Source organism: Silene latifolia, chromosome 9 (assembly GCF_048544455.1).
Source record: "Silene latifolia isolate original U9 population chromosome 9, ASM4854445v1, whole genome shotgun sequence".
Classification (NCBI taxonomy): domain Eukaryota; kingdom Viridiplantae; phylum Streptophyta; class Magnoliopsida; order Caryophyllales; family Caryophyllaceae; genus Silene; species Silene latifolia.
This window is the reverse complement of record NC_133534.1, coordinates 47513805-47529492: the sequence shown is the minus strand read 5'-3', so window position 1 is coordinate 47529492 and position 15688 is coordinate 47513805. Positions and strand designations below refer to the sequence as shown.

The following is a 15688-nucleotide window of genomic DNA, read 5'->3' as shown; positions in this document are numbered from 1 at the left end:
CCTTTAGGATAACCTATAAAGTATGTCTTGACCGATCGCGGGCCGAGCTTATCCTCGTGTCTCCACTTGACATAAGCCTCACAGCCCCAAACCCGTATAAAGGACAAGTTAGGGACCGTTCCTTCCATAGTTCATATGGAGTCTTGTCAACACTTTAGACGGACTTGATTAAGTATTAGAGCGGTGACAAAGAGCATAACTCCATAATGAATCAGGTAAAACCGTGTGACTCATCATGGATCGAACCATATCAAGTAGTGTTCGATTTCTCCGTTCGGACACACCATTCAAATGAGGTGTTCCGGTGGAGTTAACTCGTAGGGCGATCCCACGCCTTTAAGGTGTTGATCAAACTCGTGAGAAAGATACTCGCCACCACGATCTGAACGTAGTGTTTTAATCTTTCTACCCAATAGGTTTTGTACCCTATTCTGGTATTCCTTGAATTTCTCAAAGGATTCACTTTTGTGCTTCATTAAGTAGACATATCCATATCTACTTAAATCGTCCGTGAAAGTGATGAAATACCTATAGCCTTCTCGTGCGGTGATTGACATAGGTCCACATACATCCGTGTGTATGAGTCCTAATAGGTCAGCAGCGCGCATTCCAACACCTTTGAAGGAAATACGAGTCATTTTACCGATGAGACATGATTCACACGTGCCAAATGATTGAAAATCAAAGGCCGAGATAGCTCCATGTTTGATGAGCTGTTTTACGCGTTTCTCATTAATGTGTCCCATACGGCAGTGCCATAGATACGTTTGATCTTTGTCACCAACCTTTAACTTTTTATTCATTACGTGTAATATTTCCGTGGTCTGATCTAAAACATAAATTCCGTTCATGGAGACTGCCTTGCCATAAATCATATCGTGTAAAGAGAAAAAGCAAGCATTATTTTCTATTACAAATGAAAAACCAAGTTTGTCAAGTGCGAAACCGAAATAATGTTTTTGAAAGACTAGGAACATAATAGCAATCATATAATGATAACTCAAATCCGCTAGGAAGTTGGATCACATATGTCCCCTTTGAGATGGCAGCCACTCTTGCTCCATTCCCGACACGCAGTCCACCTCACCCTTTACGAGGGGTTCGATGTTTCGGAGCCCTGCACATGATTACACTGATGAGAACCACAACCAGTATCTAGTACCCAAGTTCCGTAACTTGCATGGTTAATCTCAATCATATGAATAAAAGTTGAAGAAGAAGACATACCAACAAAGGTTTAACACGACCGCTTTTAAGTCCTCATGATAAACAGGACATGTGCGTCTCCAATGCCCATCATGTGGCGGTGATGGCATTCCATGTTATCTTTCTTGCTCTTTGTCGCGCCTGATGAGTTACTCGACTCACCAGGACCACTCTTACCTGAGCCTGACTTCTTGAACTTCGCCTTACCTACTGCTAGGTTTGACTGAGCTTTGCCCTTACCCTTTCCTTTATTTGACACAACGAGAACATCCTGTTTCATGCTCCCACCGAACTTCATGTCCTTCTCGGTGCATGCGAGGAGGAGTGCGATTCATGGGGAGTCTTCTTCAAATCATTCATATAGTAATTCGCTCTAAATTGCGAATAACCATCGTGGAGTGAGTGAAGAATGCGGTCGATAACAATGTTCTCGCCGATGTTACGATTAAAGGTCTCCGTTTCTCGACATTCTCAATCATGCTGAGAATGTGTGGGCTAACCGGTTGGCCCTTCTGGAGTCTCGCATCAAAGAAGCGAGTGGTATGCTCATAGGTCACGATTCTCGGTGCTTTCGAGAATTCCTTGGTGAGCGTGGTGAAAATCTTGTTTGCACCTTGGGCTATGAAGCGTTTCTGCAAATTGGGTTCCATTGCAAAAATGAGTACGTTTTTAATCGCACCCGCTTCCAAGGCGAAATCGTTATACTTGTTGATCTCGTTTACTCCAGCCGTGGGGCCTGGATGTGACGGCATGGGCTCAAGCAGATATCTGAGCTTCCCGTCAGCAGCGGCAGCATTCCGTAATGCTGCCTCCCAGTCCGCGAAGTTTGATCCATCATTCTTCGATCGAGTTGATCGATTCATCGATTCATGAAGATCCGAAGCCAGGACTCACGGTCCAATGTGGCACTAGGCATTGGGTCGTTCAAGTGACCAGCCATTTGTTACTTGCAGTTTAAAGAACGTGATCTACACTGAAAAAGAAAGAAAAACAAAACGAAATAAGCAACTCATCGAGGTGATTTAAGTCTATTTAAAATTCATTTTAACATGTAGACTCAATGCACTTGTATAATTGATCTCCCTCAAGAATGATACAAGTGATCCCAAGACTCAATTTCTGTAAATTGATAAGCCAACTGTTTAGCTAATTCTTCCGGAAGAACTCTTGGTCGATAGATTTCTTTAAATCCTATCTATAGTCCACCACAGTCACAGGATCGTACGAGTGACCACAGTGTTGAGATAAAATAGGTCAATCGGTTCCAACTTACCCGACGTAGAAGGGGTCATAGTATGCCTACCGACGAAGAAGGGACTCATTGGAGTTTGACCTATAAAGACCGTTCTCAATTTTTGTTTATACGAGGAAGATCCCATCAACTAAATCATAATTCATTTTAAGTGAACGAATAACTAGCGTCTGTCGTGAATGAATTTATTTGGATGATGGCTTTAAAACGTGTGACATGAGAATGTCAATGAAAACTAACTCGTGACCTCTATATGTGTCAGTTTTCATGCAATTATTAGGTGGTTTGGTTTTTAGGCGGAATATGATGCATATTATCGTTGCATAAAAATAAATAAAGGAATGCGATACGTAAATAAAAATTCCTAGTGTGGCCTATCCTAGTAAAATAAAACATAAAACAACTTTGGAATCCACCGTTGGACCCGAGAAGCTTGTCTTGATGTTCCATCTTGATCCAAGTAGCGGGAGTGAGCATCCGGTCTCCATCTTTGGTCTTCTCAAAAATTACAATTAAAATTACAAAATATAAACCTATTTACATTCTAATTAAAACTGTAATTACAAGTGAAAAATCCAAAACGGAGATACGAGATCTCAAAATACAACCAAGACCGTGTTCCATCATTACGGTAACACGTTCTACTAATGCCACACTAAGTTACAATCAATAGTAAAAATTAAATACGTAATAAAAAGGCATTCACGGCATTCATAAATTTACGATAAATAAAATGCATCAACTAAAAACAAATTCATTCGTGACATAATTCCGTAATTATGTTAAATTTATCCAAACCACCTTTTAATGATTAAAATTCATGTGATAAAACCGCTTCTATCATTTAATTTTAATCCATTACAATCCGTCATTTTAAAGACGCTTTAAAACAACTATATGGTACGTGAGTGAACCGATTCACTATTAAGCGAGTGTACTATATCCGTATAAAGTACATATTGAAGCCAAAAGAAAATTTAAATCAAAAGAAACAAATTTTCAAAGCTGTTAAAGACGAAATCCCTCGATCCAGGGACATAAGTGCTCGATCGAGGGACAGGAGGGCTCGATCGACCGATTTGCAAGTCGATCGAGAGGTATGCTAATCAGGAGGTGCTCGATCGACAACATGGGTGGTCGATCGAGGACTTATATCAGCAATACTGCTCGATCGAGTACGAGGACCTCTCGATCGAGCAGTGGGGTTTTAAAAGCAGGTCGATCGAGTACAACAAGGACTCGATCGAGCAAAAACTTGTCAGAAAAACCACTCGATCGATTAAAAACTTGGTCGATCGAGTGCAAAAACCTCTGAAAACTTCAAACCCTCGTGAAAACAGTTTTGGCGAGACAAAATGAACGCAATTTTGATCAAAACTGATTGAAAACAAAAACCAACAATTGCTAGACATTAACATATTGTTATAATGATCGTGTAAAATAACAATATGCATAATATCAAAACGAAAACAAGATTATAAAACTCGTGTAAAACATGGCACGGTTAGGTTTTCGAGACAAAACAACAACAAGAGCAACCGTGTATACAGGACACGGTTCCCAATGCAACCAAAAACGCAGCAAAAAAAAAAATTTCTGCCGAGAAAGAAAAATAAGGCTGCCGAGTAAAAAAAATGTGAGCCGTGACATTTTTTAACCAAAATTCATCGTTTCAACAATCGTTTGATGAAAAACACATATAAAAATTTACGTGGCCTCGCTCTGATACCGCTTGTGGGTTAATATCCGTATACTACCCCTTTAATTGTAGGATTATAACGTAAAATTTACATGTGAATATAGTCATAAAACGAAAAACATAAAGAAACGATAAAGATGCAGAAATAACCTTCGCTCCTAATGCAAAAGGCAATGAGAGATCAAGTCAGATCTCCTCCTAATCGTTGCACCCAAGACTCGTCCGAGATATGCCCTTGTGCTAGAACAGTGTTCTCCGATTGCCTTGCAATATTGGGAGAACTGATGTGAGTTTTTCACTGGATGAGAGATCCGAATTTCGAGAGGCACTGTTCTCGAAACCCTAATTTGTTTTTGCAAAAAAAATGATTAGGTTACAAAGAGGAGAGACTCCTCTTTGTATGGTTCGGCCGTGAGCTCTGAATGGGGAGAGTGGGCTTTCCACTTTCTCTAATTTTTTTTAACTCATGGTACGACCCGAAATCCTAAATGCATATGACACGGTCTGATCATAAACTGTTATCGGTTATCGGAAATCAAGGCATCAGCTAATAATACGGGTTAGCTGAATTATTAATACGTGTCCGACAAAACAGTATTGTATAATTACATTCAATATACATTTAATTAAATATAAATCGCTTATATTTAATTTTACGAATTAACTGGTTAATTCGCCTTAGCCCATGATATTTAATCCGTATTAAATATAATATCTCAACATCACATATTTGACTAATTACTAGTCAAATAACTCGGACTAACTGGTTAGTCGATTTTGGCATCTACATGACAGTATTTTCATACCGTCACATCTCTCGAACGTATCCTATAGGTGTGACTTTTAGGGACCAGTTGATCACCGCCATCTGTATGACAATAACGTCAAACTTATCTAGCAAGCCAATCGTTATTGATAAACGTGGATCAACTGATAATAATACCAAAGTATGCCCTTTGATCCTTCTAGAGGTTTATAAGTCCTTGCACTAACTGTTAAGGACACCAACCCCAACACTTCTTTGTACCATTTTTCTCTCTTTGCGGCATATCCAGATCTTCCCAAAAAATGTGGATGCTTGTTATGCCTTTGGGAGGCCTGAGCCTTTGCACTTTTTTCCTACAATTTGGTCACATATAATTTTGCATCACAATACAAATTACTTTCTTTAAACACTAAATAACTTAACTATTACATTAATCAATACTCACCAAGAAGCTCTTATCCCTGCGTTGCTTTTTAAATTCTTCCCAAACATCTGGCTTAATTTGATCATATTTACCAACAGGAGTATCGCCGACTACTTTTCCATCCTTATGTTTCATGGTCTTGGTAATGTAAGTGCGTGTTAATGTACACCTGAATTCTCTGAATGCTTTTGACATAATCTTTAGAACATCTGTTTTATTCGTGTCATCTTTAATCTTCCATGTGATCTACACAAGAAAAATAAAAATAATATCCAACCGATACTAAATTTCATACCAAACTCAGTAAGACAAAAACTAAACATTCAAATTATCAAATTTATTTGTTTTTCATACCTTTACTTCTTTCCAAAGTGTTTCTTTTTCGCCCAATGGTACCTTTCTCCAATCATTGTATATGATCTTGATATTTTTAGCTAAAACGCCGATGTCAGTGACAAATTTGTCATGGTATTTTCCCACTGGCTGACCATACTCATTAAAATCAATAGACAGGTCTGTTGGATTTACTTCTTTTAAGTTCTTTCCAGTTGTCACGCCTCTCGTTTTTTGCCCTGGACCAGAGTCATTGACCTCATTTTCACTCACCTCATTTTCACTCATCTCATTTTCACTCATGTCGAGCACCTGAAATAAATAGAAATTTATTAAAAAACAGAAAGTGGACACCATGGCTATTCAGTTTATAAATGCACAATTGTTACTGCTACAGAGAGCCAAGATAAAAGATGCAGGGAAAAATAAAGGACATGTGGAACTCCTGGCTTGCTTACTGATAATCTGAAACTATCATGTGTATATGAAAAACTCTGTATGGTCCGAGTATCAACCTGCTGCTATGAATGGATTCGTGACAGGAAACCTTAGGTTGAGTGGTATAGGTCTATTAGGTGTCCTATGGCGCAACCCAAGCACTCTTTTATTTCTTGGTTGGTCTCTCATCAGGCCCTGATGCTGAAAGATAAGCTGATGCAGCTCCAGGTTGATGTTGCTGCAGATGATCTGTGCTGCGTGTTTTGCAATTGATTTGCCATTTCAGTGAGTCTGTTTTGCAATTTGATGGAGACTTGCCATTTCAGTGAGTCTGTTTTGCAATTGATTTGTTTGTTGGCTAGGGATTGATCTACTGCACACTAACATTCTGAATGTTATGGCTTATAAGTTATGATCATGCTAAATTGCTAAGTACTATTTTTACTGTGGAAGTGTGAAAAATCAGTAGGGTTTATATTCTTCTAATTCGCTCAAAATAGATATAGGCATATAGCTATCCAACTATCCATCCATGTCAGACTTGAGAAGTTCGCACATTGATCAGTTTCTTGTGGACATGAATTGTTCAGGGTCTGGACCTGAAAGTTGTCAGCCTGCAGAAGATGGAGCAGACTCAGGAAGAGTTAGTCGGCCTGTGGCTATAGCTCTGACTATTCAAAGGATGCTTCAGAATAGATTTATTGAATGTAAACCTCGAGTTATCAGTACTAAGGATAGCCTATGGTTGTGTAGGATGCAATTTCTTTAAATATGAGCTTGAAAATTTGTAATGTGGAAAATACATGTTGACATGTAATTGCGGTTTTATAATGAAAAGCTTACATTTTAGCGAAAAAAAATGCCTTATAGTAATAAATCGGCCCTGGATACGGTGAAGACAAAGATTACTAGTGTCCGTTCAGGCTATTTATTATGTTGTTCAGGCAATTTATTGATGACATGAATATCTGATCTTTTAAAAAGAAAAACAACTATTTCGGGTTATCAAACCATATTCCCTCGTCATGATCTTCACGCAAATAAGTTTCATCACGTATTACTTGCAGATTTTGGTAGTTTGTAGAAATAGGAGAAGGTTCATCAAGTTGGTCGTATTCTTCTTCATCAACAACACCATCCACCCCGAGAATGCGCCTTTTACCATAAAGGACAATTGAACGTTTATTGTCCAAAGGATCTTCCATAAAGAAAACTTATTTCGCTTGAGATGCAAGTATAAAAGGATCATCAATATGGCTAATAACATTGAAGTCAACCAAAATGAATCCCATGTCATCAACCTGGACGCCTTTCTCACTGTCAGCCCATTTACATCGAAATAAGGGCACAGAAAAATCCACATAATCAAGCTCCCATATATCAAAAATTACCCCGTAATACGATCGTGTTATATCCACTGGTTGCTTACCCCTTCCAACATATTCTACCGATGATGCAACAACTGTAACTCCGCTATTCTGCATTGTACTTTTCTGATCTTGACGACTCGTGTAAAAGCAGAACCCATTGATATCATATCCTTCATAAGAAGAAATGTTAGCCTTTGGTCCATTTGCTAACCATCTCAAATTGTCACTAATCTTGGGTGTTTTCTTTGATAACTCCGTCATTACCTTTTCTTTAAACCACTGTGCAAAACATCGATTCTGTTCACTTATTAACCAAGCTTCACGTTTATTTGGATATTGACTTTTCAATATGGCAAAGTGATTCTCTAAATATGGATGAACCTCCGTCATGTGTTGCAAAACATACATATGGGCCTTGTCAAATAAAGCACGATCAACGGTAATGACATTTTTTCCTAAAGTACCCTTCCCTTCAAGCCTTCCTTCATGTCGAGATGTAGGAAGTCCAAGAGGTTGCACATTATTCAAATAATCTTGGCAAAATCCAAGTGTCTCAGAAGCAACCGTTCCTTCAATAATACTGCCTTCAGGACGATATCGATTCTTCATTCGTCTCTTATAGGTTCCCATCTCTCGCTCCATCGGCCACATGCTTCTCTGAAATACCGGTCCACAAAGTTTTATCTCTCTCACCAGGTGAACAATTAAGTGAACCATAATGTCAAAGAAACTAATTGGAAAGTACATTTCAAGCTCACAAAGTATCACAACAACATCGGCTTGTAAATCATCCAAAGAATCTGGATCAATGTCTTTCGCGTTTATTGCATTAAAGAATTTACAAAGCTTTGTGATGACTTGTCTGACATGCTTAGACAAAACAGATCGGATAGCTATAGTCAATAGTTGGGTTAACAAAACATGGCAATCATGAGATTTCAATCCCACTAACTTCAAATCCTTCATTGAAACAAGGCTACTTATGTTGGAGGAATATCCATGCGGCACCTTCACTCCCTTTAAAGATTCACACAGCACCTTCTTCTCATTTCTGGACAAAGTCGTGCAAATAGGGGGTAAGTAGGTACGCTTCCCCTTCTGAATTGGATTTACTTCGAAACGACCCCTAGCAACCATGTCATGTCTCGCTTTGACACCATCTTTAGTTTTATTAGGCATATTTAACAAAGTGCCAATAATACTATCAAACACGTTCTTTTCTACATGCATGACGTCAATACAATGCCTAACCGACAAATGCTCCCAATAAGGTAGGTCCCAAAATATAGACTTCTTTGTGTGATATACACCGTTTGGTGGAGGTTTGTACGGTTTTCCAAACTCTGTACGGATGTTTTTAACCCGTGCGTGATACTCTTTTCCACTTAGAACTAAAGGGGCTGACCGGTGTTCAGTTTTACCATAGAATGCCTTCTTCCTCTTACGATATCCATGGCCCGGGTCAAGCCCTCGACGATGACACATGTACACATGTTTCCCAGAGTGCTCCAACCATTCAGACTCGGTGTCATCACCACATACAGGACACCCCTTATCGGTCTTCAGCCTATAACCCGAGAGGTTACCATAAGCAGGGAAGTCATTGATAGTGCAGTACAACATAGCACGCATTTGAAATTTTGAACTGCTGGCTGCATCAAACACCTCCACTCCAACATTCCACAACATTTTCAAATCCTCTATCAGTGGCTCTAGATACACGTCAATATCATTACCCGGTTGTTTAGGACCTGATATTAACATGGTCAATAAAATGTATTTGCTCTTTGTAGTAAGCCAAGGAGGGAGATTGTAAATTATCAACATTATTGGCCAAGTACTATGTTGGGTACTTAGAGTTCCGAAAGGATTAATTCCGTCAGTGCAAAGCCCTAATCTTAAATTTCTAGGTTCACTACCAAATTCCAGGAAATCTCTATCGATTGTCCTCCACTGAGGAGCATCGGCGACATGTCGTAACTTGCCATCTTTCTTCCTCCCTTTGTCATGCCAAAACATATACTCTGCATCTTTCGGATTTGCAAACAAACGGTTAAACCATGGTATTATTGATAAATACCATAAGGTCTTTGCCGGACCCCCTTTTTTACGACCTTCTTTAAGCTTATACCTTGACTTCTTGCATCATGGGCACTCATCTAAGTCGCTGTAGTCTTTACGGTACAAAATGCGATCACTCGGCACGCATGGATTTTTTGGTAATTCGTAGCGAGGGGACACAAAGACTTTCTTACATCGATAAGTGTTAGTGGGAAGGTCATTACCTTTCGGCAACATATCGGACAAGAGTCTCAATAAAGCAGTAAAACTTTTATCGCTCCACCCGTTCCCAGCTTTTAAGGTGTACAACTTCAACACCGCTGATAGACGGGTAAATTTAGAGCAACCCGGAAATAACGGCTTTTTTGAATCAAAGAACCAAACATTTGAAAAATTTCCGGACAATCAACAAAATCTTTTTCAAGATCATCCATCATCTGATCGACATTATCACACTCCTTATCATCACTATGCTCATTAACCTCATTGTTATTACAATCCTCTCCAATTACCTCATAATCAACCATAATATTATCAACTTGTTTCTCAACATTTACGGCGTTAGGACAATTAGGAATATCATTCTCTTTCTCTCCGTGCCATATCCACACAGTATAATTTGGTTTAAACCCCTTTAATATCAAATGTTCTCGCATTTCACTTCCAGAATTCACCTTCTTTCGATTCTTACATGCGCTACACGGGCACATGAGTTGTGCATCATCCCCTTGTTGTCTTTGATGTTCAACTGCTTGAGTAATAAATTCATGGAGCCTTTCAAGATACTCAAAATCACGCTTTCCATACATCCAACTTCGATCCATGCTATAATTAATTCAAACATATATATCGTGAAATTAGTAACAATTATTTAATAGTGTAGGAGTTTCTTTATATTAATTCAAAAACTAGGGTTTCGTAATTTACGGGCAAATTTCAATCTTTCTTTTTCTCAAACTTGGATCTTATATGTGTTTATTGGGTTAAGTAGACTAGAAGTTTAGTCATTATACACTTTGATTGTGTCAATTTTGATGTTTAAGTCCCTTTAAGATGGCTTTCAATTCGAGCTATTGAGATTGTGCTACGTAGATATCCGACAATATTTTTTATGTTCCTGGACACCCCTTAAACTAAAAGAATAAGAGATCTCCCAAATTTTCCCGCCTAAATGAATTTGGCTATAATTGGGATTTCATTGTATCATATCTATAGTTGAGCTTTTATTATAACATATCTGTAATTGGATCTTCATTATATTATTTTTACAACTAGATTATACTAAACATTCCCTACAATTTCCATATACTTTTTCGACATGGAAATTGCCTGCAGACGAATACAATTACTCCGGGGTTGAGCTACCAGTATTAGACATTGATCTAGTCACCAAACTTCAAAGTTCTCGAACTAACCTGCTCCTAATCGTAAACCAGGTTACCAAACACGACCTTAAACGTTCCACTCCATTCTAGCAATTAGACACTAAACATTATGTACAATCGTGTAACAACAAACATGTGCTTGGTACAAAGACAAGCTTGGTTAATGTATATTAGTAGTCAGTACTGTTAACTTGTGTAAATCTTATTCTCCCAGGGATAACCATCTTGTATGAAGGTATTGTTTTTATTAGTGTCTAGTTTCGGAATTTCCCTCATTACAAAGATTTCTATTTTTTCATAAACAAGTTCTTATATCGCAAAAAAAAAAACAAATAAACATACTATTAACACACGTGAAAGAAACTTTAGCAACGTTCACAAATTGATGCAATGCGAAACAGGCAAAACAAACAGAAACGAAAGCGGAATTTGACCATATCCCGAACCTCGGACTGGTTTGAGAGAAAATTGAAATGGCACAATGAGACAATAAGTGAAATGGTATAAAAAGAAACAGAATCTAACATATAGTTCAACACCATGCATGAGGCCTTCTTGAATCGAATTACCAAACAAAAACGAATCGAACTAAAATGAAATTAACTTCACTTAAACTTCTCTGAAATTAAGTCCAAAAGAATAGAGGCTGATTCAACTAGTATAGTTAGTATGGTCAATGAGTGGTGTACTCATGACCTGGGGTTCAAAACCCATCACATCAAAAACAAATTGTGTTGCTCTCTTTTCGTGTAAAGAATAAAGCCCCACATTCGAATAATATTTCTATGAACCCATTTTTCTCTGTTATAAGGATTTCAGGGATTTCTGAAAGAGTAATTAAATATGGTTAACATTTAAATGTTCCAGAAAATATACTGAATACAGTTGCATAATAACTCAATAACCATGAGTCCATGACGAAATGGTCTATAAATCAAAAACATCTGAAACTTTCCCACGACTAACATAGTTAGAGCTTTAAAGCATGATCACTGAAATAAGGGTTTGATCGGAGGTGTCGCAATCGGTATAAAGTTAATTTACTCATTCCGTAACCGAAAACAAGATACGCTTACACTAACGATTATCATCGGACATAATCGCATTATGCAAAGCTATAGATTTATGACTCATTCCAAATCTGTATGTGGCATTGCAGTGAAGATGGTTGCAATGTGAAAGGGTATTTCGCGTGGTCATTACTGGATAATTGGGAATGGTCAGCATGATATACTTCAAGGTTTGGTCTGTACTTTGTGGATTACAGAGACAATCTCAAGAGGTACCCAAAGAGCTCTGCACTTTGGTTCCAGAACTTCCTTAACTTCACTGTGTAATTTTATAATTGTAGCTTTGATCCTTTAAAGCTAATATTTAGTTTGTAATAGTTACTGTGCTTAATGAGATTTCTTACATTTAACAAAAAAAAAAAAAGAAGCACAACTCTATTCTTACCAGGCTGTGACAACTATGGTACAGCAGGCAATGCAGTACATAGACCAAACGCCCGATCTAGAGACTCGCATAGAGCTTATTAAGACTCTTAACAGTGTATCAGCAGGGAAGGTAAATATGTTCGCTTAGGGATAGATATATGTTCATACTCATAGTTCCAAATGTTTCCAGACAGTCTTGGGAGTATGGTTTATACCGTCTTTGTATTTTGTGCATATATATGTTGAAATAGAAAGGGCATAGCCTATCCTAAATCAGGACAATAACATATGACCGCAAATTCCCAACCTAGACAAAGTAACTAAAGCATACCTACACACCCAAATTGGTTTCAATCAAATACCAAATCATCTCATAACAGTGCCATGAATCAGAAATTCTTGTTTAAGAAGCGCATATCCTTTTTTAAACTTAAAATGGTCTGAATATGATAGATGACACAAAAGCATAATCCCTAGCGAATAGCAAAAAACTAGTCCCATCAGCTATCTAAGTGGCGTGTTATTTCACCCGTTTTATCCTAAGACGGATATGCCATCTTAAAATACACCAACTGGCCATGGATATATCACATTTACTATATATGCAATTTCAAGTATGAAACCTACAAAGTAAACAACAATTCACCAGCCAAATATGTTAATCTCTTCACTCAAATACAAAGTCGTCTCATATCCCATTAATATAACCAAAGTGTCGTTCATACCTAATAGCTATATACTGCTTCGACAACAGGATTGCAGGAGGATGTGAGACGGAAAATACCGTTGCCCTAAACCTGTACTATATTCTGTATTAATGAAACCAACTAGAACAGAGGATTCACTGCTACTTATCGGCCTCTATTTCAACTCTAAAACGTAATGAAACCCATCCTAGATTCATACCCTTCGAACCCTTTAACAACCTCTATCAACACAGTATAACTCGACACAAAATAAGCCCCAAAAACGGCTCATACCAAAACGAACAGGGGCAGCAAATTCAATAATTCAATAATTCATAATTCAATAATTCATAATTCATAATTCAATAATTCAAAATTCAGTAACACAACAATACAATAACGATTAATTTGATGATAGTGATAAAGATTTAAATGAAGAAACTTTAATTAGTAGAATAGAGAGGAGTTCGAAAACGGTACCTTGTTGTTGCGGATAGCGTTGGCTTTGTATCGTTGCTTGTGCGGTATAGCAGGTATTCGATTGCTGGAGTTAAATTGCAAGGGGATGTGAATTTTTGGCGTTTGAATTGAAGAAGACGAAGCAGCTTTGCAGAATATGCTATGGTGAAGGGCCTGAAGGGTTTTGGCGGTCAATGATGAATACGTGTGTTTATGCTGAAGGTTTTGGGCCTTTTTGGCGGTTTGTATTTTTATTTTTATAATTTTTCTATTAACGTCGGTTTTAGTTAGAAACCGACATAAACACATATCATGGCGGTTTTTTACTTCAAAAAATTATAACTTTGTATTAACTTTTAGCGTCATTCTTAACGTCGGTTGTTAATAGAACCGCCACTATTAAACTATGGTGGCGTTTCCTATTTAGAACCGCCATAAAAAGCTTATGTTATCACGGTGGTTCTTACTTAAACCGCCATTTATTGGGCTTTTCACGTCGTTTCTATTAGAACCGCCACGATAACTGTGTCGTGATAGGGGGTTTTTCTACTAGTGAGTTTTGTTTCTTATCTCTTACACATTGATATTTTGGTGTTGTGAATTATGTGAAGTAGGATGACATGTCTAGTGATATGCGGAATGTGTTGCCCTAAACCATATATATGTTCACAATAATTGCATCCATGTTTAAGTTAGATGTTATTAGTAAGAAATAAACGCGCAAGTAATAGATCTAAATTAATTCAAAGGTTGTAGTTATTTAATTTCCGTTTAGTAACTTTTATTACATCATCAATCAATATTGTGTTGGAAATAATAGTTGTCTTGGGATACAATGTGTGTTTCATAATTTGTGGCGTTACAACAATGATTTGATTGTTCCTATTGTTTGATATTCCGAACTTCGAGGACGAAGTTTATTTTTAGGGGGAAAGATTGTAATACTACGAATGTTTTTAAGTTAATATTGTGATACCTTGTGATAAGATTGACGTGATTGATAATCGTAAAATGCATAATTGTGTTGGATGGTGCTTAGTTATGAGGATGTTTATAAGTGTTGTGGTAGTAGTTGTGGGCGAACTTCGGGACGAAGTTCCTTTTAAGGAGGGAAGACTGTAATACCCCATATTTTAGAGGATGGTCAAAGGTTTGGTCAACATCATTTTATTGAAATGAGATTTATGGAAATGGATATTTTATATTAATTATTGAGACATATAACTATGAGACTAGAATTAATAATTAATAATTAAATAATACATAATATATGACGGAGGATGTATACATATGACGCATAGTAGTATTAGTATATGGTATTATACAACTAATAAGGTAATACATATTTTATATAGTATTTATACGGTATTAATACGGAATAATAATAATATTACCTAATAAGATAAGGAAAGTTCCTCCACCTACCTATTAGTATAAATAGGACCCTCTAACTATTCTTTTGCCACTTGCATTCACATAAATCACAATTAAAAGTAAGAGAGAAATATAAGAAGAAAAGGGAGCTTCACATCTATCTTACAACCGTCTTAAGGTAACCGTCTCATAAACTCTTTCTTATAATTTAATTAATAAAATAATATATTGACCCGACCTTGACCTAGATTGACCTTGACCCGACCTTGACTATGTTTGACCTTGACCACGTTGACTTTGACCCGTTGACCCCAATTTGACCCAAAATAAAATTGGGTTTAGTTTATCGTATATATAGCTTGTTAAAATGAACCATATTAAGGCTATTGAATCGGACCCAAATAGTGACTCGGCCCGACTGACTTGTGGACAGGGGTTAGGGTGTTCTGTGGGGGTCGTCTTGGTGGTGTTGATGGCGGGGATAGGGGTGGCAGTCGATGGTGGCGTGTTGATTTGCAGGAGGGGTCGTGACTGTTGTTGCTATTTAAACCGGGATGTTGCACCAGTTGCTAGCCGTGAATATGCTCGACCACCAAGGGGGTTACTGGCGGTTGTCATGGTGGTCGAGGATAGGTGTAGGGCGGTGTTAGGGCGAAATGTGGTGGTTGTTGGTGGTTTTAGGTGTGTTTTGTATTGTTGTCGTTCTTCTGCTCGTTATTCTTTGCGTTGTGGTTGTTGTGATGGCGTTAGGACAAGGAGAGGCTGAGCGTGGTGGATATGGGTGATAGGTGCGGTGACT

The 15688-nt window shown here is 37.8% G+C and overlaps 1 protein-coding gene across 1 annotated transcript; it reads right to left on the bottom strand.

Moving 5' to 3' along the window:
* Positions 1-7332: 7332 nt before the first annotated feature.
* On the bottom strand, positions 7333-9507 carry LOC141600998 (uncharacterized). The gene has a single exon (XM_074421258.1). The coding sequence runs from the start codon at positions 9505-9507 to the stop codon at positions 7333-7335; it is 2175 nt and encodes a 724-aa protein (XP_074277359.1).
* Positions 9508-15688: the final 6181 nt, after the last annotated feature.